The sequence below is a fragment of the Astatotilapia calliptera genome, chromosome 18 (genome assembly GCF_900246225.1).
Source record: "Astatotilapia calliptera chromosome 18, fAstCal1.2, whole genome shotgun sequence".
Classification (NCBI taxonomy): domain Eukaryota; kingdom Metazoa; phylum Chordata; class Actinopteri; order Cichliformes; family Cichlidae; genus Astatotilapia; species Astatotilapia calliptera.
Genome location: NC_039319.1, coordinates 3,251,035 through 3,278,401, shown reverse-complemented (window position 1 = coordinate 3,278,401; position 27,367 = coordinate 3,251,035). Strand labels below are relative to the sequence as shown.

General features: G+C 44.1%; 1 protein-coding gene across 4 annotated transcripts; it reads right to left on the bottom strand.

Annotated features, from left to right (window-relative positions):
- Positions 1-11: 11 nt before the first annotated feature.
- hhla1 (HHLA1 neighbor of OC90) lies at positions 12-25,381 on the bottom strand. 4 transcript variants are annotated; one of them, XM_026149259.1, is made up of 15 exons: positions 24,876-25,381; positions 22,122-22,214; positions 21,986-22,042; positions 20,410-20,490; positions 20,005-20,088; positions 19,145-19,228; positions 18,981-19,064; positions 18,843-18,899; positions 17,618-17,698; positions 17,467-17,493; positions 17,267-17,356; positions 15,575-16,120; positions 11,429-11,585; positions 10,101-10,183; positions 12-443 (listed from the first exon to the last, which is right to left on the bottom strand). In XM_026149259.1, the coding sequence occupies exons 2-15, from the start codon at positions 22,210-22,212 to the stop codon at positions 400-402; spliced, it is 1,566 nt and encodes a 521-aa protein (XP_026005044.1). In that variant the 5' UTR covers positions 22,213-22,214; positions 24,876-25,381; the 3' UTR covers positions 12-399. The 4 variants fall into 4 exon arrangements, with proteins under 4 accessions (XP_026005044.1, XP_026005043.1, XP_026005045.1 ...); XM_026149258.1 differs by having other exon boundaries at positions 22,122-22,217; positions 24,876-25,380; XM_026149260.1 differs by having other exon boundaries at positions 18,852-18,899; positions 22,122-22,217; positions 24,876-25,379.
- Positions 25,382-27,367: the final 1,986 nt, after the last annotated feature.

Genomic DNA, 27,367 nt, shown 5'->3' with positions numbered 1-27,367 from the left:
TGAGAAAAAAATACAACAATTACCAGACGTTTATTTAACAGACATAAAACCTCAAACCCTACATCTGTTTCTGGGTTTCTACAGCTTCTTCTTCAGATTTCAGACTGTATCAGCCTCACAGTCTTCATTTGATCTGAGGATAAACAGTCCACACTTAGTCTGAGGGTTGCAGATTTCAGAGTCCAGTATTAATCAAATTATTTTTCATCTTCTTGGAGATACAAAGTAAATGAAATCACAGAGTAGATAACGGGGATGAATGTGAAGCCGCGCCGCTGCGTGAGCGTGTAAACAGTTTCCAAACCCGTGCAGATGCAGAAATCTGACTCAGATCTGGCCTCCGTAATCGTGCTGCGTGCCGTAGTTCGTGATGATGAGCGGCTCTTTGTTCCTCTCCGGTCACAGTTTATTGCACATCTTTGTCAGGCACCTCTGTTTCAGGTCTGTGGAGGAAAGGTTACAGCCAGGTCACAGAGTTTTACGACAAAACAATACCAGCTACGGCAAACGTTCCCCTCTGTTTCCTCCGATTACAATCCACGAATGATCCGTATTTTAGTGTGTTTAAGAGAAACGAACCGAGCTGCTGGCTGTTTCCACAAACACGCACGAGCAGAATCACGTGAAGGATTTATTACAGTGCAGGCAACCACAGCATACCACATTAAAAAGGGGTCGCACTCCTCAAAACACCCTCTGTTCCTTTGGTCAGCGGACACAATAGGAGGAGTGTGACGAGCTCTGAGCTCTGATCTCAGCCTGAAGGACGTCAGCAGGCCTCCCAGCTCAGGAAGACATTCAAACTTTCTGTCATTCCTTCAGCGTGCGACTGACTGCACTTTTTACTCGTGGATCAGTCAGGCTGATAAAGATTAGACAGACCCAACTAATCACTGCTGCACTGTTGCATTATTACCAGCTGCCAAATATTTACTCGTTATCACGTCAGTGTTGCTGCACTCGAGAGGAGTCGAGCGACTCTGTAATGAGATCTACCACGAGCATCACCCCTGCACAGATTCAGCTTCTTCTTCTTTTAAGTATGACACACGTTCACGAGCTGCAGCTCTTTTCATACCTTTGGAGAGATTACACACTAATGATGCGTCTCTCCACCCTCATCTCCATCAGCCACTGTTCAGGGTGTAGAATCAAAGTCAGTCAAAGGGAACCGGCAGCTGCTGGCAGCTCTTAAGGTGGAATGTTTTCTCACATCATAAATTGTCTCTGAACACACCTTAAATATTGATATGACCACTCAAACCCTTTCGTTTGTCTTAATCGTGACGTCAGCAGTGACTGGGCTTTCCCATGATGCACTGAGTGTTTCTTCTTCACTGATCGTCATTCTCTGTGTTTATACACCTCTCTACATTTAATCATTATTTATTATTAATCTGTGGCTCACCTGTCTTCCTCCCCTCACCCCAGATGGCTGCACCGCCCTGATCCTGGTTCTGCTGGAGGTTTCTTCCTGCTTGAGTTTTTCCTTCCCACTGTCACCAAGTGCTTGCTCACAGGGGGTCATGTGATTGTTGAGGTAATGTTGTGGCTTCTATGTAAATAAAACTGAGCTGAATTGAACAGAATGAAGAAAATCCTAAACCTCTTAAAAATCCTTCTTCCTGTTAATAACAGTTTTCCACCATTTTATCTTCACTGGGATCATAATCCGAACTTTGAGGAGAACCTGTCATGAAGTTTTGTCATGAGCTCGAGTGTAGAAAGGTTTAAAAAGCTTTAGCGAGCTCTCGTCTCCACACTGGTCGTCTCCAGTCCAGGAAAAACAGCAGCACATTTAAACTGAAGCTTGAGATCACTTATCTGAAGGAGCTTTTAGTATAAATGTGATTTATCTTCTTAAGTATTTAAAAATAAAAAGATAAAGTCACTAAAGTCACTGTGAAGTGCCGTGAGTGACTCGTTCTCCACCTCCGATGGAGGCAGTCAGCCTCCGTGCATGGATCCCCACAGGGCTCCTCGATCACAGAAGAAGAAACGATCAGAATGATTTTGTTCCATAATCGTAGCTTCATGCATCGCTCCATCATCTGCTGCTTTTCTAGTCAGGGTCAGGCTGCAGGTGCAGCAGCACCTCCTCCAGCTTTTCCAGAGAAACAATCTCTCCAGTGTGTCTGGACGTCTCCTCCCAGTAGGACATGAAACACCTGACCAAGGAGGCATCCTGGTCAGATGCCCAAACCCCCAACTGGCTCTCTTCATAGCAAAGGAGCATCAGCTTTACTCTGAAAAACCCCAGACGCCAGACAGAGGAAGCTCATTTCTGCAGGATGTATCCACCATCTCACTCTTTCAGTCATCACCCACAGCTCGTGGCCGAGGGTGGGAACAAGAGCCTGAAACACTTCCTCCACACAGGGAAGCAGGTCATCCCCAGCGTATTTACTGAGCTTAAAAAAAGATTTTAATTTCAATGAAATCAAAAATAATTCAAATAGTGGGCATGCTGTTGTTGTGGGAGGTGCTATAGGCAGCGAGGGGAGAGCCGCTGGAGGACTTTGCCCTCAGATTAGGCTCGCAGGTGCCTGCCTCAGTTTTCATAGCCTGGTTATAAAACGCCTGGCTGGTAGCCTGGTTTTTATAGACCGTCTGCAGGAAACCTTCTGCAGCACCCATCGTTCAAGATCCTCCAGTGACGGGATTGCAACGACATCACATGACGTTTCACGCTTATCTTGTAAAAAGTTGCGTCATCGTGTTCGATATCGTTGCCTCCTGAACACCTGAAACATTCTGTGATGATCCACCAACGATTAATTATTAATGATCAAACATGCTTAAAGCAAAGGTCTCACACATACTGAATAAATGATGACTATATGAAACAGATTATACTGACGACGCAGAGCTGTCATCTTTTCCACATTTTCTTTCATTATTTTCTTTATCTTAATCATAAAATAAGCATTATGTGGAGAAATGAATGCGATCTCGCTTGAAAGCTTACCCATAAAACTCCAACAACCCTGAGTTTGCTCCCCATAAATGAGCCGGAGCTTCTGCGATGTTGTGCTGTTAGCTGAGAGTTTTTAATCTTTGCCTTCGCTGCTTTTCATGTCACTTTCTAATCAGGTTTATCGGAGTCTAAAAATAAACCCGGAGGTCTAATGAGAGCCGGAGGACTGAGCTGACAGGCCTCTCGACGGCCTGCCGCTGGAATCGTTCGGCGTGTCAGACGCCGGGAAAGAGGCGACTCTCTCCACAACCTCTTGAGCCCATTAGATTCCTGCAGAGCTGCTGCTCTAATGAGCTGTGATATGGGCCGACACGTCGCCATCAGCACAGGTGAAGGATGGAAGCGAGCTCCCAATTATCCGGTGTGCTTTAAATGCACCAACATGGATCGACTCTCGTACCAGCTTTACTGATGAAGCAGGAAACAACAAGTCATTATAGAACTACAAAATGACCTCATCTTTGAGGCTTTCACTTCTCGGTCCTTACTCGTCAGATTTTCTCCTTGTTATTGTTAAAAGGCCTACACAGACTGTATATTAAAGATGGAAGCAGCAACCGTGACGTCACCCTCTGGATCTGGGAGTCGTCTCATGTGAAGCATTTTCATCTTGGTGTTTTGAAGCACGCGAGGCATTTAGAGGACCTGCCGTCCTTCACTCACCTCCCTGTGCAGGTTCCCGGGTCGATGTCAGCGTTCACCTTTTAACCCTTTTCTGATAACAGCTCAGCGTCCATGTTTACGATAGTTAGCCACAAATTCTGAATGAGGAAAAACGGCTCAGCTTTGTACTCAGTGTAGTGTTCTTCTTCAATAGGTTTTATGTTTCCTTTCTTAATTGCCGTCATCGTGTCCTGTCATGTTTTCATCTCATCTGATTATTTTAGCACTTTGCTTTAAATCTGCTACATAAATAAATTTGACCATATGCATTCATTACCTCTAGACTGGACTATTGTAACTCCCTCTACTGAGGCCTCCCTCACTCCTCTCTTTAGCGTCTGCAGTTAGTACAGAACGCTGCTGCAGCCTTTTATCAGGTGTCAGACTGCGTGATCATATGACTCCAGTTTTAGCTAACTTACGCTGGCTTCCTGTGAAATTTCGCATTGATTTTAAAATTCTTTTACTCGCTTATAAAATCTTAAATAACACTGCCCCGTGCTAAAAAAGCACTAAGATCTTCTGACCTGATGCTCTTAATGCAACCTAAGTCTGGGTTGAAAACCAGAGGTGATCGTGTCTTTGCTATTGCAGCTCTCATTCGCTCTTCTGAGACTGTTCAGTCTTTTAAATCTCGTTTAAAGACCCACCTTTTTACTCTGGCTCTGACGTAAAATATTTTGATTATCATTTGGTTTGTTTCTATGGTGTGAATGAGACTCGGCGGGTCCAGGGATCATAGGTTTCAGCCATTTTATTCAATACTTGTCACACCACGACACACCCCAACCCCCGAGTCCCCGTGTTTTTAACTCGGCGGGCGTGATTAAGGGTGCCGTGCAGGTGCGTCCGCCCTGCCTGCACGGCACCGGAGACCACGCCCCACCACAGTAAATTTGTCTTATTTTATTTATTTCCTAACTTGTGGAGCACTTTGATCAAAACTGCTGTTTTAAATGTGCTATATAAAAAAATTTATAGTTTTTTATTTGATTTTGATTATCATTGTCGGGTCTTCACCTCGCGATATTAAGCACGGTGAGGCGACTGTTGCTGTGATTTGGCTCTATGTGAATAAAATGTATTTTATTTAATGGAACACTAAGAGTGAAACATCAGTGGGTGACATTTCAGATGCTTCCTCCATATTTTATATACAACCAGCTCAGAAACCAACAAATCAACATCATGTTGTATTCTCTGCATGCTTACTGAGACAGACCCGGCTTTACACTCTTTGAGCAGGACAACCATTTTCTCATAGACTTCTATACAGTCTGGGCTTTTCTGCACACCGGGTTTCGCTTCCTACCGGAAGAAAGAATGCAGACAGAACTGGAAGCTACGGCCATATTTCATGATGTCACACATCTCCAGCAGCAGCCACAGAAAGCTTCTTTTACGTCTTTCGCACATCCAGTAATTCTCTAAATGCTGCAAGACCCACAAACGGCAGCTCTGATGCTTCGGAACCAACCACATCTCCCAGAAAGCGCACGAATGGATCCGATTGGGAAACCGAGGGATTCTGCAACACGTCGGTCAGGCGGTAAGGCGGGCCCTGATTTATATTCTACTGGAAGCTAATGCAAACCATAGTTTTCAAAATGATCATCATGTGAGACTTAGGAAGACTTGAACAAGCAACTGAGAACATAAACTAACTCAGAATTTACCGAGGTTATGATTTGATTGAGCCGGTGAGTCGCCTCCTGCTGGCCATTATCAATAGCGCGGGTTTAAACCACAACCAATAAGTTCATCTACACTGAACAAAAATATAAACGCAACACCTTTGTTACTGCTCCCATTCCCCATGGGATGGACGTAGAGACCTAAAATTCATTCCAGATACACAATATAACCATCCCTCCCAAACAGTGGTCACAAATCAGTCCAAATGTGTGGTAGTAGGCACATCTGCTATATTGAGATAATCCATCCCACCTCACAGGTGTGCCACATCAGGATGCTGATCTGACATCATGAGTAGTGCACAGGTGTACCTCAGACTGCCCACAACAAAAGGCCACCCTGGAATGTGCAGTTTTTTTGCGCTATTGGGGGTCTGGGGACCCAGAACCGGTCAGTATCTGGTGTGACCACCATTTGCCTCATGCAGTGCAACACATCGTCGCATGGAGTCTATCAGATTGTCAATTGTGGCCTGTGGAATGTTGGTCCACTCCACTTCAATGGCTGTGCGAGGTTGTTGGATATTCGTGGGAACTGGTACACGCTGTCGTATACGCCGGTCAAGCACATCCCGAACATGCTCAATGGGTGACATGTCCGGTGAGTATGCTGGCCATGCAAGAACTGGGACATTCTCAGCTGCCATCTGCCCTGAACAATGTGAACCATGATTCATCCGTGAAGCGCACACCTCTCCAACGTGCCAGATGCCATCGAATGTGAGCATTTGCCCACACAAGTCTGTTACGGCGACGAGCTGGAGTCAGGTCAAGACCCCGATGAGGACGGCGAGCATGCAGTTGAGCCTCCCTGAGACGGTTTCTGACAGTTTGTGCAGAAATTGTTTGGTTGTGCAAACTAATTGTTCCAACAGCTGTCTGGGTGGCTGGTCTCAGACGATCTTGGAGGTGAACCTGCTGGATGTGGAGGTCCTGGGCTGGTGTGGTTACACGAGGTCTGCGGTTGTGAGGCCGGTTGGATGTGCTGCCATATTCTCTGAAACGCCTGTGGAGACGGCTTATGGTTGAGAAATGAACATTCAATGCACGGGCGACAGATCTGGTTGACATTCCTGCTGTCAGCATGCCAATTGCACGCTCCCTCATTGCTTGTGGCATCTGTGGCATTTTGCTGTGAGACAAAACTGCACATTCCAGGGTGGCCTTTTGTTGTGGGCAGTCTGAGGTACACCTGTGCACTACTCATGATGTCAGATCAGCATCTTGATGTGGCACACCTGTGAGGTGGGATGGATTATCTCAATATAGCAGATGTGCCCACTACCACACATTTGGACTGATTTGTGACCACTGTTTGGGAGGGATGGTTATATTGTGTATCTGGAATGAATTTTAGGTCTCTACGTCCATCCCATGGGGAATGGGAGCAGTAACAAAAGTGTTGCGTTTATATTTTTGTTCAGTGTATGTTGGTCAGCTGGGTAACGTTGCTGTTTATGTGTAAACTATTTTCCTTTACAGCAGCTGGGCTCCACGGTGGGAACATTTTGCTGCATAAATAAGAGAAATTGAGAGTTGGGTGATTAATCTTTCATCTTCCTGGTCTCCAGCAGCCTTTCATTTCTAGTCGGCGCTGATCGCCTCTTTAATCAGTACCAAGTACAAACGAGCGCACCCAGACTTCAGATCAGCTTCAGATGATCAACAACGATTCTCTGAGTAACAACGGAGCAAAATTAAAGTGAGATTTGATTTTTCTGTTCTCGGTCAGCAGAGCTTTGTAGGGTAAGCATGAAAACTGAATGTTTTTGTCAGCCTGTTGTCATTAAATGCTTTCTGAATTAAGTTATCGCTGTTATCGCTCCCTGTTTTCTCCTCTTTGTGAGCAATTTCTCACCATGAAACACAAAAGCAGCCTGAGAGATCCTCTGGTAATCACTCCTCGTTATTTCTCACTCCAACATTAAAACCTAGTAAAGGTTTTAGCTTCTTCTTCTCCTCATCTCTGGCAGATCCTTCCACACGAACCCAAACAGAAACCCGCCGATCATCCTATCCATATATTTAGGAATATTAAACATCCCTGGGTTTTCCTGCAGTGCTTAGAAGAGCACAACATGAATACTATCCTAAAACATTTTCATCTTCTATCATAGGGTGACAGCATAGCTTAAAATGCACCGATATGAGAAACAGTTCACCGTTTATACTTAATAAGATCACATCTTTCCTGTACTTCCAAACTCCTCACGCCATAGCCACTATTTTCTATGTTAAACTTACAGCTCCACATGTTTCTTTTATGCCTCATGCTGATACTTGAGTAGCTTTGCATGAATAAGCGTTTAAATTAATCACTTTTAACTCCTGCTGAGCCTCGGTGCAGCTACTGAGTCCATCCTCTGACTCAAACCAGCAGTTTTTGCTCCTCCTCCTTTGAGCCAAATTTCTCCTCATTGGCTGCCCCATAAAGTGGGTGTGGTTTTCATACTACAAGATGACATCATACAGAGCAAAGAGAAAAGAAACTGTCTGATCCATCACATTCTCAATGTATATGAGATGAATTAAATACAGAAGGTTTAATTGAGACTCAGTAATACATCTAATAACTTCTCAGTGCTCTGCAGTTTCAAACCAGCACCTTCAGGATTTGGATCAACATCAGTTGTTTTATCTGACTCCTTTCAACATACGTGATCAGACTGCTTTAACCCTTGGATGCACAACCTACCAGTACCTACACTCTTCCACGAGTGGGGTCAAAAATGACCCCAAATAGAAACAATGCATTTTGCTATAAACTCGGTTGTTATTTGTCAAAATCTTTAAAACGAAGAGTTGTAACATTCTCATATTTGAGGTATTCCTCATAAAACGTGTTTGTGACATGAGGCACTTTGCATTTTTATTTATTTTTTCATTAATTTTAAGAAATCGCAGTTTTTGTATCACTTGTATCACTTTTGTATGCTTGCTCCGCATATACTGCAGAAGCTGGGTCTTCCCTCTGAAAGGCACAAGTTGTTCATCCACTGTAACACAATCACTGAGGATGAATTTCTGCCTGCAGTTGACCAGGAACAGGCCCCATACGTAGCTGAAAGCTGCCATATGGTTTGTTTTCAGTCGGTAGGCTCTGGTCCTCTTGTCATCAAAGTGCAAGAAACGGCGAATATCTTTAAATCTTTGAATTGACATAGTGGCCTGTACAATAGGTTATGCAGAGGACTCCCAAAAAGCACACCAACTGGTACATCCCAGTTCTTCTCACTTCCTGCAAAAATGGTCAATCAAATGAAGGCCAGGAACTTATGTTTGATTATATTTTTCCACTCTTTCCCCTGTCTGTGGCTACTCTTCATGCCTCCATGTTTGTGTATGACAGCACCTCTTCTATTATATTATCAGACATGAACATCTTCCATGCATTTACTGGGGAGACAGTACTAAACCCAACTGCAAGCCCTGGTTGACTAATTCAGAATATTGTGGCTAGAGCAGTAAGAGGGGCTCATTCTGTTAGACTCAATATCCATTTCCTCTTCAGAGGACTCATCGGAGGACTCCTCTGTATCTGACTGGCCTTGTTAAGTGGGGGGGACAATAGTCTGGGTCCTCTATATCTGAGATGTCAGATTCTGAGTCAATGCCTCTGATGGGCTCTTCATCCCATCCGTCCTGGATCATTTGTAAGTCCACAGGGATCCTTGCTGGCCTCATAGCAACCATGCTACTTTAAATATTTAAAAAAAAAAAAAACATCAGAAAGGACAATGTTTGAAATGCACAGGAAACTATAAACAGGGCTGCACATAAATGGTCCTCAGGTGCGCATTTGCAGAACCAGATAAGAAGTTGGAATGCGTGTTTGCGAACATAAGATGTTCTGGAGGAGGACAGACATTTGTTCAGAACTCTTAAAGATGCCAAAGAAGCAAGCTCCGTAGGCAATAACTTTGGTGTTCCTCCACAACAAAAGAAGCGCCTATTCTCTGAATTTCCGGGAATACTTTTATTTTGACAGCGAATGCACACCTGCAGACCACTTATGTGCAGCCCTGACTATAAATCACGTATGTTACTGTGTAAAAATTAATTCTTGATCCATCAGAAGTGTAAGTGGGTCAGTGAGAGTTGCTAAGAATGAAAGTTTCATAGAAGATTCCATAGGAACTGCTTGGGGTCATTTTTGAGTGGGGTAGAGATACAAAAACTGCATTTTTTTTAAATTAATGAAAAAATAAATAAAAATGCAAATGGCCTCATGTTACAAACATATTTTATGAGGAATACCTGGAATATGAATATATTACAACTTTGCATTTTAAAGATTTTGAAGAAAAACAACCCCTGGGGTCATTTTTGACCCCACGTGTGCATCTAAGGGTTAAAATCATCTGTCCATGAATCGTTCGTCACTATGAATCGTCTTCATGTTCTCAGTGTGAAAATGTCTATTTTTTTATTACTTTCTTTCCTGTTAGCTCAAACATTTTGGAGGTGCATGTTTTCTTCAAGTTTCTTGGTCAAAATCTTAACAAACTCCTACAAAATCAATAGATAATGTTGTGGCCGACTGCATATTTTACAGAAATATTTTACCGATTTGAAAAGTTTACTCCTTTTCTCTTCAAACATCAATAAAATATGCAGTTTGCCCCGGGGCGCCCAAACTCTTTCATACGGCTGTATCAGGCTGAAGCGCTGAGTTTATAATTTGCTGCTGCAGGTGTTGGTTTTACTGCACAGGGAGTCTCGAGCATCAGAGCCCGGCAGGTCAATGACTCATGCTGTCCACTTACTTCTGGAGAAGGAGACCCTCCTGACCCGCCGACACACTTCAGAGGTGTGCTTCTCATACCAGAGGTGGCTGTCGTCACAGTACCTGCAAGACAAGATGACAGCATGAAGCGCTGACCTTGAGCTTCTGCTTCAGAGTCAGCTCGCCATGAGTGGGAACTTCAGCTTTCAACAGACAGAAATCAGGCTTGTTTTGAGCCACATGTCCGAGAATATACATTTTAATTGATGATTAACCTGCAAGCAAATACAGTCTTTACATGGAGGTGGTCACGGTCTCTGATCACACCAAAGCATTCCCAAAGCAGCGAGCAGACATAAATCTCTCCAGGACGTCCTGAGTTTGCCCAGGGGGTCTCCACCAGGTAAGACATGCCTGAAACACCTCACCTAGGAGGTGTCCCTCTCAGGTGACTTCAGATGTGTCAAAAAGAAAGGAAAAAAAAGGTTTTGGCAGCAGGGGAATTAAACCACCAGGACTTCCACCCTGAACGCTGCCCGGCCCACAGACCACTTCACCTCCACAGCCCGACCTGCTGAGCGATCAGGCCAAAGAGCCACAGCTGTCTGGCCTCTTCCTCTGACCCGGCTCCAGCACGGATCCTGGGGAAGGTAACTCGCTCTTTTTTTCTTCTTCATCATTCGTAGTAAGAGCTGTAAGCCCCAAACAGGAGAATGGCACAGGCGTTAACCCTCAAACAAGCAGGGTAAGAAAAGTCAGAGCACCTCTGACGCCACAAGGATTACACCAGGAGCTCAGTGATGCCCCGGCTCAGATCTGGGATGTCAGGCTTGTATTTAACCACATGGGGGCCAAAAGAAACTACTGAGCATCATTTTGAGTTGTTGCAATTTATTAAAATTTCAGCCAAATCGACTGACCTGTCGCATCATTGTTTCACTTTGATTTTCAGGTTTGTTTTTTTTTTAAATCCAGCCCTCTGCAGGTCGATAATCTTTGTTTCCATCAAACAGCATGAATAACACATTGTCCGGTCCTTCTCAGTGTACATACCCAGCATGATTTCTTCTCATTTTCTGAGCAGTGCTCATTAGATCGAGAACACAAACAGCTTCATTTTAACATTTGCTGCTGTGAACTGAATGACGTCAGCCACTCATTCTTGTTAAGAATACTTCAGAAAGCTTCACCCTGTAATTTCTGTCTACCTGTGTGTGTCTCTGCCTTACACTGCCGGGGTTTATTGCGGCCACCTAAAGAAGTGCAGCAGCTGAGAGAAATAAGTGATGCAACACTCTGAGCAGGAGTACAATTCAAACCGCCGTCTGCAGCGGTGCTGTCTGGAGGCAGCAGGGGGAATTTGCCGACCTTTTCATGCGCGTCTTGTGGCTGAAGGGTCTGCACAGGCACTGGGAGAAGAACTTGCACAGCTCGAGGACGCAGGGCTGCAGCTTGTGGGCGCCGACGGTCGTGGCGGCGCCGGGGACGGACTCGGCGCTCAGCTCCGGCCTCCTCCAGGGACAGCCTCTCAACACACAGAGAGAAGAACGTCAGTCGTGAACCGGCTTAATTAATCTGTGTGTTCTGTAGGAGAAAATCTAATTAGGAGGTGATGTCCACAGACAAAAGGTGATCGTCACATTAAAGATAATAAACATATCATAAATTAACCTTTAAAAGCTCACAGAACATTCAGATGAATTTTAATTGCGTGCTCGTCCACATGCTGCACGTTTTTGTTCGCCTTGCAAACAGGATCATGATGGGAAAAATCTTTTCCTATTCAAATTTAAACCAACAAGAGGGATGTTTGGTCGCTGGTGTGGAAATGCAGCACAAAGGATTTCATCCTGGAGCGTGATTAACATCAGCTTGGCAACACAACCAAAAAAAGCACGCACAGAATCTGCTTTTCATACATGGGACATTTTAGAGAACATATTACAGACGGTGTGATGACGTGAGGGAAGGCGTGCACACTATTGTCAGTGTCGCTCTGATGGTGTCATTGGAATAGTTTCCAGCTGAATGAAGCTGCAGTCAGTCGGGAAAATTTCAAGAAAGTTTCTTGAAAAGCTAAAAAACCTGAGGCTGAGGAGTTTCCTCTGCAGCAGGGGCAAAGTTCAGAGTTCAAACACTGAAAGGGTTGGCTGAGAGGAGACCTTCATGATGAAAGTCTGCAGAGAAACCTGAACAGAAACATACAGAGTGGACTTTGGACCTGCAGAGAGCTGGACTGATACGTTCAAAATCGTCGTGTTAAAATGTTCACCTTTACAGCAGAAATAAGCACGTCCTGAAGCAAAAACACCGCCCGCCTCTGTGACGTTTCCTCCTTTGTCACAACTGCACGACTGTGATAATTTTTATAACTCACCTTTTTCAATTAGATCAAGCTTAAAGTTAAAGTTGGGGGTGTGGCTGCTTTGATTGACAGGTAGATGCTGTTAGGTGTCTCCTAGGCCCCGCCTCCACATCAGTAAGTCAGATCTGCAGTCTTTGGTGTTTGTGTTGCTTCATTTTTCCCATATTTACTGAATTTTCTTGGCTGCCTTCTGTAAACCGATCAGCTTCAGTTCCCTTTAAACCTCAGTGCTCTTCTGTCCTTCACGTTTGTCCTGCAGCTCATCCAAACCTCCATCTGCTTCTTCTCCATCACCACTAGCCGCTACACTCCGGCGGGTCCCGTCCTACCGCCTACTGCTGCTGGGGCTCTGCCCTGCGATGTAGCTTCTAATATTTTATAACTCTGTGCTTCAATAAATTATGTTCAGTTCTCTCAGAGTCTCTCTCCTTATTAAACTGCAGTCACTGAACACGAACCATCGATTCTGGAGCAGTTTTAATGCAAACATCCAAAAAGTCTGTGCTTCACTTTTGGTGAATTAAAATTCTGGTATTGTGTTCGTCTTTCACTTCACATTAATTAGCAGATGACTGTGAGTGTGCAGCTCACTATGATTCAACGATAACTCAGCTCTGAAACATGGATTTAGTTACATTTGTAACTTTGTAACATATTGTAATATTAAGTTTACTTAGTTACTGTTCCTACTGTCGTGGAGCAACTGTAACCACATAACTTCCTCTGGGATTATTCTGATTCTGCCACGCCCATCTTTTATTTACAGTCTATGTTTCCATGGTGACACACGGAGCTGTGATGGTGTGGGGGGGCTTCAGGCAACAATGAACCCACAGCAGCTTCCTGCAGAGACACAGCAGCACGTGAGGTTTGAGGGTCATGTGACTGACGAACTGCTGAAAACCTGACGTGAACTCATGAGTTCAGCCAACAAGTGTCAGTTTTCCTTCTTCAGCATCATTGTGAAGAGGAGAAAATCAGTCAGCAGGTGAACTCATGCAGCTTTTCATCTGAGCTCCTGTCTCCAAATTTACTCATCATTTCATTTTAATTTGAACAGAAATAAACACAAAAACAACAACGACCTGATTTTCAGCGTTCATTCCTGAGTGTGTGTGTGTGTGTGTGTGTGTGTCAGTCAAACATCAGCCTCCACAGGCCGACACTCAGACATGTGCAGCTGGGTGACAAACGCTCATTTCACTGCACGCTAATGACTCGCTGACAAATTGCACAGGATGCTCCGGCCTTCTGATTGTTGCTAGGCAAAAATCAGAGGAGGGGACGGGAGCATTGGGGGCGCAGCTGTTATCTGCAGTGTGGTGTTACTGCCATCTAGTGGCTGTGCTGGGAAAGGTGAAGAAACACACTGAGCGCCTCACAGGTGATATCTTAGGAGCCACAACCATCACGTGCTGCTCGACATTAATGCAGCGCAGGGCACCGGGCACATCAACAGCAGGCGCTGGGTTTGGACTCGCTGCTGGTAACAGATCGGAACATTTCTCTAACTTTTCTCACTCATTTGTTGGACAAACTGTAACAATCATGATTACGATCACCTGTTTCAGTTTACATCACCGTCACATTATTTACCCCATTCCTGTCCCAGTTTTAGTCCTGAAACCCCAGAATGGCTGTGAATGAACAGATGACACAAGCCAAACCTGAGATATGCTGAATTCATGCTGCCAACGTTTACATAAAAACACCGGCGGCGTCAGCCTCCTTGTGGAGACACGTGTGGTATCAAACTCCTGCATCACATTGTTCTCAATTTATAGTCACAAGATTTTCAGAAACCTTGACCACTGATTTTAACCTCGGGGTCAAAGTCACTATGATTCAAACTTGTCAGAGATTTTTAGTAGATACACCCATTGTATAGATGCTCCTATGTCACCTCGTACTCTCGTTATTACATTCACACACTTGCATGTCCATGCCACCCGCCCGTCACGTCATGATAATCGGCCGTTTACAGCTGAGGGATAAAAATCCAAGAAAATATACGAAGGGTGTCCCAGCAGGAGGGTCCTGGGTTTGAATCCAGCCCAGGGCCTTTCTGTGGGAGTGTGTGGGTGTTCTCCAGCCTCCTCCCACAGTCAAACACATGCAGTGAGTGTGAACGTTGCCTCTGTGTGTCCCGTCTTCCTCCCTGACCTATGATAGCTGGGAAGGCTCCAGCCCCGCGTGGCCCTGAACTGGAGAAGCGTAAGAAAGTGGATGCTTGTTGTTTTTCTACACAGTCTCAACTTTATCTACCGTGGGTCACACTATTTATGCAAATTACACTATATTCAATTAGTGAATGTGCATTTCACATATTTTAATCCATTGTCACATAAAATAGTCTTAATGTACGTTAACGGCTGGAAACTGTTGACATTTGAATCCGTATTCATTTTCCTCACGATGTAATTATGGAATTTCATAACGAGCTCCTGGTTTACGCTGAGTGCAGCAGACAGATAAACGCTGAACGCTTGGCCTTAATTTGACTTTAACCTCTGCAGCTTAAAACCCATCAAAGCTTTCACACAGGAGGCTGCGAGCCTGCGTTACCATGGTTACTATCTGCAGCATGGCTTCCCGTGCCACACACACACACACACACACACACACCTTTCTCCTGGCTGAAATTGAATCAGTGCCGCTGGTGTGTCCAGAAATGACAAAGGAAGGCTGCAATGTGATTAGAGTCGCTTTGTGAGAGCAGGTCAGTGGGCGGAGTCAAACTGTGGCTACAGTGATGTTACACAGGTCTCCATGTTTGATTTCCTCCGTATCCATTCATCAATAACGACATAAAATCACTCGTCTGTCCTTATGTTTCCCAACAAGCCGTCATCATGGGTCACAGTGAACCCGTCGCCATCTTCGTCTGTCCAGCAGGTAAAACTGTGAGAACTTCTTCAGAACTGAAGAAGCTTCTCGGATGAGAGGAGAAACGTCTTCATGAAACTTAAAGAAGTCCAGATTTTCTCTCATGTATTCCTCTGGTGCATTTTTGGTTTTATTCATTTTTTATTCTGGTTATTTGCCACATTTCATCTTTTTTATTTTGAGAAACACACAAGAGCATCTTCCTCACTGCTGAAGCTACAAAATAATTCATATTAAAATATCTGAAAGAACAAATCGTTTACCTGGTTTCTCCGTTGGCTTGCTGGGAGTTGTAGTTCCTCTAACCAGAGGCCCTGTAGTCCTCCTGGGCACCGTGGGTCCTGCTGAGGCTCGCACAGGTGGAAGTCTCGTGGAATGAACTGTGGACGTCGTGTGCGGGGCTGCTGTGCTTGTAGACGGCGGCGTGCGGATCAGACTAACTGCTGGTGAGAAGGTTGAAGCTCTGCCCGGCGTCGTGGGTAATCGTGGTGCTGCTGTGGTGGGAGCTGCAGCAGTCGGAGCGGCGGTGGTGGTGGTTTGCCGTTTTAAGGTTGTAATTGGTGCTAAAGTTGTTTTTTCCACTATAGTTCCACTCTGAGAAGATGCCACAGTGGGCGTGGTCCCCCTTTGTGTCGTTACAGCTCTTGCGGTCATGCTTGGCGCCATGGGTTGCTGGATTGTCTCCGGTGTTTCGGCTGTAGTGTAACTCTGAGGCTTGACGGTCGTAGGCTGTGGAGCTGTTGCGAGCGGCTGAGCTGTGGTGACCTTCGCTGTAGATGCAGCTGCTTCATCCACAGCTGTTGGTGAAGCTGATAAACCAAGAGAAAGAAATAGGCTCGATTTTCTGTCTCCACAAGAGTGAAAGCAGGACGCAGCCATCATGGGACTGAAGACAGAACCACGTGTTAAAAAATAAACACGTTTACAGCCTGAGTCAGCAAACAGGTAAAGCTTAAAGGTGTCCTCGACTCCACCTCAGCAAACTGGACCTCTCCACTGTGTCCATGCAATTTAAACTTTTAACAGAACCTATGCATATAACTGTAATCTGTACACAGTCATATAAACAGCAAACAACAACAATAAACAACAAAACTACTTCATTAAACTTCACCAAAAACAAACAAAACAAACCGAGAGACAGAGAGTGGGAGCATCAGTGGTCTGATCAACATTTTAGTACACTACAGGATTTAAAAAGGCTCGATGACCACAGAAGACCAGATGGGGGATGATCACAGGATCTTTTCCATGGTAAAAAACCCCACACCTTTATAGGAAAGAAACACCCTTCAGAAGGTAGCTGTATCCAAGCACAGGGAAGACAGAGGTTTCACACTGAGATGCAAACCAGTGCTGAGCAACAATGAACATATGAAGCTAAGATCAACCTGCATCACAACCACAACAAGAAAAAAGCGCACAGGAGGCTTGAACAGGTAACAACGTACATCATACGACACTGGCTGTAAAACAGTGTGACGCACAGACGCATCGCTTCCTTTAGCCAATAACTAATGTTTCTCAATCATGTGACACGACACTCGACCACGGAGAGAGCTACACACTCTGCTGAGATTCACAGCTCAATAACATGACAATGAAAAGTAAAAAAGACCCTGGCTGCAGTCGCTCCGTGTGCTCAAAGATCAGTCTTTTGGTCTTCCTGGTATTTCTCACACAAACAATTTCTCCTAAAAATTAAAACCTAGCATCTGACTGACTTCATTATACTTTTAAAAACCTGAACAATCTCTTTTATTTAGTGTTCATTCATGCATATCCTTTTAAATGTGCTTCCAGTTCTTTGTTTTACACATTTGGTTGTGAACATCAGAGATAAACCAGCTTAATCCTGATTAAACTTTGGAAACCGAGTCTGGCCCGAACTTCCTGACAGATCGAGCTGTGAAGACGAGCCAAACGCTGAACGCCGGCCTCCTGGAGAGACTCACCATGTGCGGTTGAATGGACTCTGCTGGTTAGCATGGAGCTCATCCCAGATGGAGAGATGTGACTCAGATTCGTGGGCAGTTGGTGCCATTCTGAGATTTAAAATAGACAATTTGAAGAGGAGAATTAAGCGGCTCTTCGAGCGTCTGGTTGATGACAGCAGATGCTTGAAGGGGCCTGTTAAAGGTCCTGATGTACTCACCGACAGGGAGCCGGAAGGAGATGTTAGCTGGTTCAGAAAGACAAAGTGGGGAAAAAGAAGACATAATGAGCTCTACACTGATCTGGTGCTGTTCGTTTTAATCTGCCACCTGCTGGTCATCAATGAATCCGTCACAAACCAGTGAACAGACCTGTGTGCGGTCCTTCCACGATGGTCTGGTTGAAGAGCGGCGTGATGGAGCCGACGTCCCACAGCTCAGGCACCTCTCTGCCTGGACAAAACACAACGTCGCATTCAGACAGACACCTTCATCAGCAGCATCATCATCAGCCTCATCTTTGATGCCAGAGATGTTAAACTCATTTTACAGGGAGGACTGCGCACAGCCCACCGATCCAACGTGGGCCAAACAGTGAAACGCCAATCAACAAAGTTTAATTACACATTTAGAAAAAGAAAAAAGGGGCAATTTCTACAGTATGTCTCAGCTTCCTACGTGATGAAGATGAAATAAATGTGTCAGGATGATGTAAACTGTGTGTGTGTCAGTAGGAGAAGCTGCAAAACATGAAAAGTTAAAAATATAATAAATATACACCCTCCTACTTATTTTACAAAGCGGTCCAGCGGGCCCCGGGCCTTATGTTTCACACCATTGCCTTATACACTATATGAAAGATTTTTCAGGTATACTACAGGAGCATTTATAAGGTTTAGTCATATATTTTATCTCTTTAATCGCTCTCTGAGGTCTGTGGAAGATAACAGAAGCTTCCCCACCAGGAGGCGCTGTTTTACCAACTGCGATTGTTTTTGGATCTGCTGCTCTTTGACCTTTTGAGAGCTCTTTTTAGCCCCTCTGCAGGATGCTTTGCTGTGTTAAAGTGTAAACAGAAAAAATGTTTTGTTGATGTTTACGTGATATCTCTTTAAAACCAAACATGGAGATAAGGTCACATAACTGTTTCTTCACATTCTGCTGAGAGCTTTCATTTTTAAATGTTTAAAAACACAAACATTTATAAAAAGTTCCTCAGTTTCAACCTCATCTTATCTGATTTTTGGCTTTTAAAAATGCTTCACCATGAAATAAATCAAGGGAGAAAATAAAAATGTGATACACACAAAGGAAACACCCTGTGGGCTGAACTACTGGAATATACCCAACACATTTCTTACTGCTTGTTCTCAGAACAATAAAGATTCAGCTTTTAAAAACAGTTTATAGTTTCACACAGCTATAATAAATCTGACTCCTTTCTTGTGAGCATGGACCGGGTATCAGTCTTAGACGTGGGTCAGGAGCAGGAAGAAAAGGTTTCTACTTCTAGACCTCTGTGAGGATAAAATAAGCATGCAGTGTCATTCCCCCAGGCCTCAGAACTTTACTCAGGACAGAGGAGGCCTACACATACCCATCTTACCGGCCATCACGCAGATGTAGATACAGTCTGAGTTATTCCTCTGGCTCACTGAGACACAAGCAGACAACACGCCGTTAGCCAGAGACACAAACACATCATATAGCGTTTCATTTAAATAGCATCTACCACCTGAGAGTATCGAGGAGGATTTAAAGAGCTCGTGCAGGTAGCTTGTAGAGTTTCCCATCACATCCAGCAGTATGGCTGTAAAGTCTGATGGGAAACAAAAACAAGTTTACATGCAGCAAACTGCACGAAGCGTAAAATGAGGCCGAACGTTCGAATCCTCCTGCCTGTTAGGTCGTTGGTCTCGTTTGTGACGCAGTAGCAGAATCGCCTCCTGAACACGCTGCTTTCTATGCTTCCCACACTGGAAACTGCAAAACACACAGAAACTGTTCAGAGAGCACAAAGTCATTCAGGAATTTAAAGTTTAAGACGTGTCAGGACGACACGGCCTCCAAACATCTGCTGACCTGCGTATTTCCAGCTTGTTAGTCTCAGCTTCTGCTAGCAGAGCTTTGCATGATTAACAGTTTAAAATAATCCTCATTTATCTTATTCTGAGCATTGATGCAGTTCATGCTCCGCCTTCAATGCTCTGTTTTAGCTCTTCTCCTTGGGCGCCCGGGGCCTTTGCCCAGCTCAGATGAACATATTAGGCATGTCTCCTCTTGATGACATCATACAGATCCCACAGCAGGAAAAAAACTGTATGAAACTGTCCATACACTGACCTCACGACTGAGTGGATGACAACACAGCCACCACTGGAACAGGAGATATATGACAGATAATAATCAAAGTAACAGAATAAGTCCTCCTTAACAAAGTTTGGCAAATAAGATTATTTCTGTGATATGTTAGGACACGTCCTCGGTGCTTTATTTTGCAGTTTTAAATAAAATAATGGGTTCTTCCCTTTCTCAGCCTTCACCAGTGCATCAAACTTCATGACTGACCCTAAAGGTAACAATCTGACACGATTAAAGAGAAAGTCTCGTCTTAAGAGTAGAGATGGTTAACATGCGGTGGTGTAATTACTACACATTCACACCACCAGATGGCAGCATAGACAAATGCAGCCTTCGCGTTACTCTTTGCTGTCTGCAGCTTCGGAGGAAGCAGACGTTTGTAAGGAGAGAACATTTACTGTTGTAGACCAACAGGGTGAGTTTGTGCAGAGCCAGGGAGCTGTAGGACGTGACGCTGAGCAGAGAGAAGAGCTGCCGGGAGCCTGCAACACAAAACAGGCGAACATGTGAGCTCACACAGCCTTAGATGCATTATTACATACAGGAGAGCACTGCGTTCACTAATGACAATCTCATGATTAAGGAGAAAGGTGCAATAATCAGTAAGAGGACGGGGTCGATGTTGCGACCTCGTCAATGAGCCTGAAAATCAAAATCAGAGTTAAAATGTTAAAACTGGGCTGAAGGGAAGCTGCTCTTTGAGCGCACTGCTCCTTTAAATGTTGAGTCCTCTCTGCAGTTCAAAACCAACAGAAGTGTGACTCTGTGGTTCAGACCTGAGAGACAGCGACAGGACAACGTACCCGAGTGGCTGGAATTTATTAAAGTATTGACGAGCGGCGTGAGGTCGATGGCAGCGGGGTCGATGTGCTCTGCTGGGATTTCTGGGAAATAAAAGCAGAGCGTGAAGTCAGCGGGAGCTCGTTCTGGGTGTAATCTCCGTTATGGAGACAGCAGCATCAGCAGAATGAGCCAGTGTAATTACTGGATGTACTGGAAGGGAAAAAAAGTGACAGTTACCCAGAGGAATGGGTCCCCGGGGGGCGGGGCAGTTATTTAAACAACACAAGGTCAGTGTAACAGTTGGTCTAATCGGCATTTCACTGAACATTTCAGTGATACAACCCAGAGCAGGTTCACAGATGTTAGCTGATGACTTCTCTGAAGTGTGTGTTGGTGATGACGGTATTTACCGTTAGACAAACTGCTCCTCTGGGACGTTAACGACGTCTTTAACATTCGGGGTTTGAGTTGGTAAGCTTTGGACTGAAGCCTGATGAATGGCACATTTTATGCAAATTAACTGAGTTTTAGTTACAAAAAGGAGGATTTTTTCCACATATTTCTTAACATTGACCAACTGTACCCTCCATCCATCACCGCTGCAGCATCCTCAGCAGAGGCCCAGACCTCCACCAGCAAATCCAGGCAAACACTGAGGCGTTCCCAAGCTAGCTGGAAGATAATCTTCAGCAATTTGCCAGGAACTCCTCACCTAGGAGGTGTGCAGGAGTCAGATTCCCAAACCAGATCAACTAGCTGAGCTTCACCGTTTGGAGGAAGCTCGTCTCAGCTGCATCCTATCGGTCACTAGCCAGAGCTCGCGGTTGTTCGTGGGCGTAGATCGAGCAGTAAATCATTAACTTTGCTTCCACGCTCTCTCTTCACCACAACGGATCAGTCTGTCCATCTCCTGCTGTCCCCTCCCTCACTTGTGAACCCAGAGCTCCACCCTTTCCCAGCTGTGAAGCTTGGTATTCATTGACTTTCTATCCATCCTCTTCCACATATCCTTATCAAGGTTGTGGGGGGGGGGGGGGGGGGGTGCTGGAGCCCATCCCAGCTACCATAGGGCGAGCGGGGGAGTATACCCTGTGTTGTTGCAGGGCTAACACACAGAGACATACAGACAGAAAGGCCGCGGCCAGGTGGAGGATTCGAACCCAGGACCTTCTAGGTGTGAGGCGCCAGTGTTAACCTTATTCAATTAATATATTCAAATATCACCTGGTTAAAGAAACAATATAAAAAAGAAATCTGACATGTTCAGTGACTCAGTCTGTGCTGTGATGCAAACCCAGAAGGTTTTTTATTATTCAGAAACTGCAAACCTCAATAAACATAGTTTCCTGAATGTAGTGGGGGACAGTCGTGATCTTTAAAAAGATATTCATATAAAAAATACACTGAAGCCAGTTGTGTGCGCCTCCACATCAACTGTGTGTAGGGTTTTTATTTTTGCTAGGTGACAGCGCTGCAGTCGAAGTACTTTGTGGGGCTTTAAAGTTTCTTTGTTCGAGCTGGAAAACAAAACGTTGAGACGTATTTGGCAGCCACAGTATGTGAACAAGCAGAATGAGAACCAAGGAGGAAAAATACCCGTGGAGTCAGCAAAGTCTCTCCTGTGCCTGTCCTCCTGCTGTCTGCAGATCAATGCTGGAGGAAACAAAAACAGCAGTTATTACTATTATTAATAATTAAACCAAACAATAGAGCCTTTATAGCCTCGGCCTACCTTGGCTCACGAGCAGGAGTATTAAAACTGCAGAAACACAGATTATGAAAGAGAAGCGTGGATGCTGTGTGAACCTCCAGGAGCCTGCCATGACTGCTGCAAACACAAACAGCATGCAAACGTTCACTCTCAACATAAAAATACAGCTTTTAGTGGGCTACATGGTTAGCACAAGGGCAAAGCCACCAAACCCCGTGAATTTGCATCTCATGTAAGCTGCAACAATCAGCTCATATATGAGAGACACGTTGCTCTGTAGAAATCAGCCTCACACACAAACAGAGCAGAGAGCCAGGAGTTACAACATAAAAGCTGAATAGATCATCGTCACATTAGTGCTGGAGACGACGTTAAAAGTAATTATTGTAACACTTTGTAATGCAGCTGAGGGTGTAATTACCCTGTAACGGAATGAATTTCAATGCATTTTATTTGACATTACAGTGTAATCGAATACTTAAAGCTAGGTCTGTGAGAGTAAGGATGTAACAGGGTGTAAGTCAGGCTTTTACAGGAAACAAAGAAATAATCATACTGTAAGTAAATGTAAGAACACTGTACTTCTACTGTAAGTACAATGTACGTACTTCCAATAGAAGTACATGAGTCCACTCCATAATACAACCCCACAGAGTGGAGCATATTTATGATGCAAGCTGTGGAAATAATGTTTGTTTTTCTGCAAACTTACCGTGAAACTGAGCACTACCTCAAATTACTTACAGTATAATTATTTCTTTGTTTCCTGTAAAAGCCTGACTTGTTGACACTCTGATTGTAGTGTACCTACCTTTAAGTATTTGTAAGTAAATATAATTACATCAGAATTTTAAATCAGATGCACTGAAATTCCATTTGATTACAGGGGAATTACACCCTTAGTGGTGGCCCACCAAAACAAATAAACTCAACAGAATGAGGCCATAAACATCTGTGTATAGCTCTGAAAGCTAATAACTGAAGCTGAGTTGGGGACTGGCCGTACTTTAATGTAATACTAATTTAAACCATTAGGTGGTGCAGTGAGTCTAGATAACCTTTATCCAGGTAAATGATGAAACACACATTTCTTCTGTAAAAATGCAAAGTCTGTGCAGGAAACAGAGAAGAGGCTAAAGAGAACTACAGAAAGTTAAAGATCCAGAAACATCTGAACATCTGGTGATGAACGCGTCGGCCAATTAAAACACATCAGCCTCTCTCTGCACACTGCAGGTAAACTCTGTGCCTCCATCAAACACCTTCAAAAGAGTGTCGGGTTTGTGTAAAAAACGTCACTGTGAAGGACCAGGAAGCCCTTCACAGTGACGTCATGATGACTCTAATCCCACCAGTAGACCCAGTGCTCCCCAGAATGTCGGTAAAGATTTTTTAGGAGCTTTTACATTAAATTTTCTTGGCATCTAATTTGCGTTTTGTGCGTTCAAAGTAGGGCTGCCACGATTTGTCGACTAGTCACGATTACGTCGACTATCAAAATCGTCGACGACTGATTTAATAGTCGACGCGTCGTTTGAAGCTTTGTAAGATCCCAAAAGACCCAGGAATAAGTAGCAGGATTTAAGAGTGTAATAACGGACTGAAACAGAAGATGGCAGCACTGCATGTACAAGGATGCCAGCTGCCGTTAAACCCCGAAGAAGAAGAAGCAGCAGCTTTGTCCCAGAATTCATAGCGCGGCCCAGCTTAGTTTCCAACAATGGCGGTAGCTAGTTAGTTTTAATATTACTCATTATTCTTTCTGGGTCACAAAATAAACGTTTAACATATTTTCAGGGAGAATGTAGCTGTGTAAACCTCAAATATCTGCTCAGTTTATCAGGACACCGCATATTTTCAAAAGCGCTCCGACGTTTTCGGAGACGTCTGTTACCCACTAGCTTGATAGCTAGCCGGGAGCTAGGTCACTAGCGCCGTGAGAACACCGGACTCCCGGCAAATTGTTTTCAAACCCACCGCCGTCTTTCGCGACTCAGGTTAAATATATATGAGTCACTTAGATAAATTAAAAATGTTGTTGTTTGGCTTTTTTTTTCAGTATTTTATTTGTTCCTGAGTAAATCGGTTTGTCTGAGATTAAAGTTATGGTTTTTACACAGCTGAATAAATGTCAAGCAGACAGCTGATTATCAGAAGTGTGAGATGCTGGAGAATTTACTCCTGTGTCCTGTTATATTTTAGATAGCAAGGAGTTTATTAAACTTCACCGAGACAATCTGCTAATTTCATTAAAATTGAATAAACTATCATCTTGTCTTTATTTTTAGTTAGCACCTTAAAAGCTTAAAGCTGTAAGCTAATGATAGTTATATAAGAGCAGATGCTGCTGGTGCAATAAGCTGTAGTTTTATGTCCAGTGGATGATGATCTGATTAGTCGACTAATCGCATAAATAATCGGTGACTAGTCGACTATCAAAATAATCGTTTGTGGCAGCCCTACATCAGAGAAAGTCTTCCTCAGTCTAGTCACTGCATTTCTGTATTTCTTGACTCATCAATTCTGATCAAGATAAAAATCACACACATGCACAGTCACAGGTTTCACAAATCAAAGTCAAAGCAAACTTTTTCTTTTCAAAGTGAACCGTCTTTGTTTCCATAAAAAGAGGAAAATATATTGTTTTTACAGCAGCAGCACTCAAAGTTCACAGCATTCAAAATTTTAACTCCAATTCTTCGATAGTTTGACCTGCCATAATATTATTATTATTATTGGCTCCCAGCTAAAATAAAACCAGTGAACACGTCTCACCTGCTGCTTGAATTCACCTGCAGCCCTGCGGAGCCTCCACCAGCCTCCACCCTGCGGTCACACACCGGCGGTCAGATAACGATTAAACAACGCCTGTTTTCTCCCCTCTGAACATCAGCGGGCTGACAGCTCAGCGAGCTCTGGCTGCAGGCCGGGTACTGATCCAAACTCACTCCTGCAGCTGCACTGCAAGAAATATCCAACTGCAGGTGCTGCACTACACTGCCCCCCAAAGGCAGAGACAGGAACTGCAGGAGGCTCTGAAAGCCTGGAGATCGACTTCATGCTGTTTGACGGTGATGAGAACAGAAAACTGTACTTCAGCAAGTCGTTTTGACCATGTCTACGTTCCTAATTGCTGCCACGTGATTGGCTGGTTATATATTTGTGTTAGGGAGCAGTTGGACAGTTGTTTCTGTAAAGTGACAGGTCAGTGTAAATTTAGTCAGTCAGACACTTCAGGTGAGGTCAGGCTGCTGTGTGTGGCCTCTCCTCACACACCTGTTTTCATTTAGCACGAGCTAATTCAAGCTCTTTTCATTTATTGGTCCAAGTTTCATGCATCCTGCAAATAAGCTGCTGGAACTCCAAATGTCTGACTCACACCAACATACAGCCACCTCACTGAAACGATCCTTGTGAAACACAAAACTTTGAACTTCTGTAAAAATCTAAATCATACCTGACGTGTTTCTTCAGTTACACCAGATGAAATCCATCAGGATTGGTACTTAGCCTGAGTCTGTGGAAAGTTTATTTTTAGAAGGACATTTCTTACAGTGTAGGTAAGTGGCCATAATAAGCCGCTGGAGTGACATACGAGCCGTGGGGAAGATCAGTGAATGAGGGGAGTGAATGTGAGTCTTTAATGCCGGGGGATCGGCGGGCACTTTGGCCATCCTGGCGTTCACATTCAGGCACGCAGCGGTAACTGGCAGTCAAGGCTGCTCAGGGCCTGGGAACGGCCGCCCCCGGGGACCAGAAACAGACTTTTAGCGCATAATTCTAACAAGAACGAAATGAAATGAGCTAATGAGTGAAAAACAAGCTGCACACGTGTCCACTGATGTTTGTGTTCTGGGGTGGAAACGTTATAAAATAAGAATCCTAAAAATGAGTTAAACCATCTTCACAGAGTAACAGCAGCGACAGCCGGAGCCGCTGTGAGCGAAATAATAACGTTCATCTGAAGGTTTTCAGCAAGAGGCCACACATGAGAGTCAAGGCTGAGAACAACAATACTGCAAAGAGACAAAACAACTCCAGAATGAAACAAAAACATCACAGAGAAACATGCAAACCAACACAGTATAAATACACAAAACAACAACAACTACAAAAGAACGCACACGTGAAGTAAAAGCCAAAAAAATGCCACAAACTGATGCTAAACAAGAGATGGAAAATAACTGCAAAACAGAAAAATGTCAGATAATAATGGGGACACAAAGACTCACAACACACAACATGATGCACACGAACAACAAAAGCCTGCAAACTGGTCCCAAAACGAAGAGACATGAATGTAAAACAACTACAAAGAAAGAAGAAAAAGTACTGCGATACAACTAAGAGACGGGACACATAACAACCAGAAAAGTACACAAAATCACTACAAAGAGACATCAAACAACTACAAAGGGCTGGGAACATCCGCAACTAAGCTCAGACACACACAAGGACAAAAACAGCCAATAAAAAAAGCACATGTTAACTAAGACGACATGCAAAGCAGATACATTACCTCAAATATTGGACACACAAACACAGCAAATGCACACAAATCTACTCCAAAGACACACAGCCTGTCTGCAGAGGGCTGCAGGACATTTAAGAACAGCTATTTTATAGCAGGGACGCCAACAACGAGTCCACGGGTGCAGAAACGATGCAGCCTGAGTGATTTCAGCAGCATAAATCCATCTCTGGTTTAACGCTTGCAGATAATAACCACACCGTCTGCTTTCAGTTCAATGCTTTATTAATAACTGGTGCAATTGAAAAGACAAAAAAAATTAAAAAATCAAGTAAGAATACATTTGCATATTATATCATCAAAACAAAATATCCAAAGTGGTCTAATACAGAATAGAAATGGTAGGTTTATTCTTTTTTTCAAACTGGTATGAGAAAAATGATGCACAGCTCTGAAGGCCACTAGTGTAAAGTTGTCCAAACTTCCCTTAAATGAAACTTAAGAACAACAGAACTGTTTCTGACCCAGAAAAGCTGCCGTCATCAACCAGCACAGAGCTGTCAGTAACCTCCCAGACGTAGTGGCTTTTGTTTTTACTGCATTTCGGCTGCATTTAGACGTCGCTCCTCTCAGATTTGCTTCCTGCATCGTTCCTGTGGGAGAAATACAGGAACTGTACGGCCCAAGACTCTAAGCAGAAGTGATTTTATTTATTTATTCATTTGCTATTTATCGAGCACGTGTTTGGCACTTGTTTGGAACTTTTGTTTCGAACCTGTATTCTGCGTAATGGACA

What these genes read in the sequence shown, in the direction of transcription:
- hhla1 (XM_026149259.1), bottom strand. Translation starts at nt 22,212, where the DNA reads ATGGCAGGCTCCTGGAGGTTCACACAGCATCCACGCTTCTCTTTCATA. An exon ending in AGACTTTGCTGACTCCACGG is followed by an intron (nt 20,491 to 21,985) that starts GTATTTTTCCTC and finishes TTTATTTCCCAG; the next exon opens with AAATCCCAGCAGAGCACATC. An exon ending in CACAAGACGCGCATGAAAAG is followed by an intron (nt 10,184 to 11,428) that starts GTCGGCAAATTC and finishes CTTGTCTTGCAG; the next exon opens with GTACTGTGACGACAGCCACC.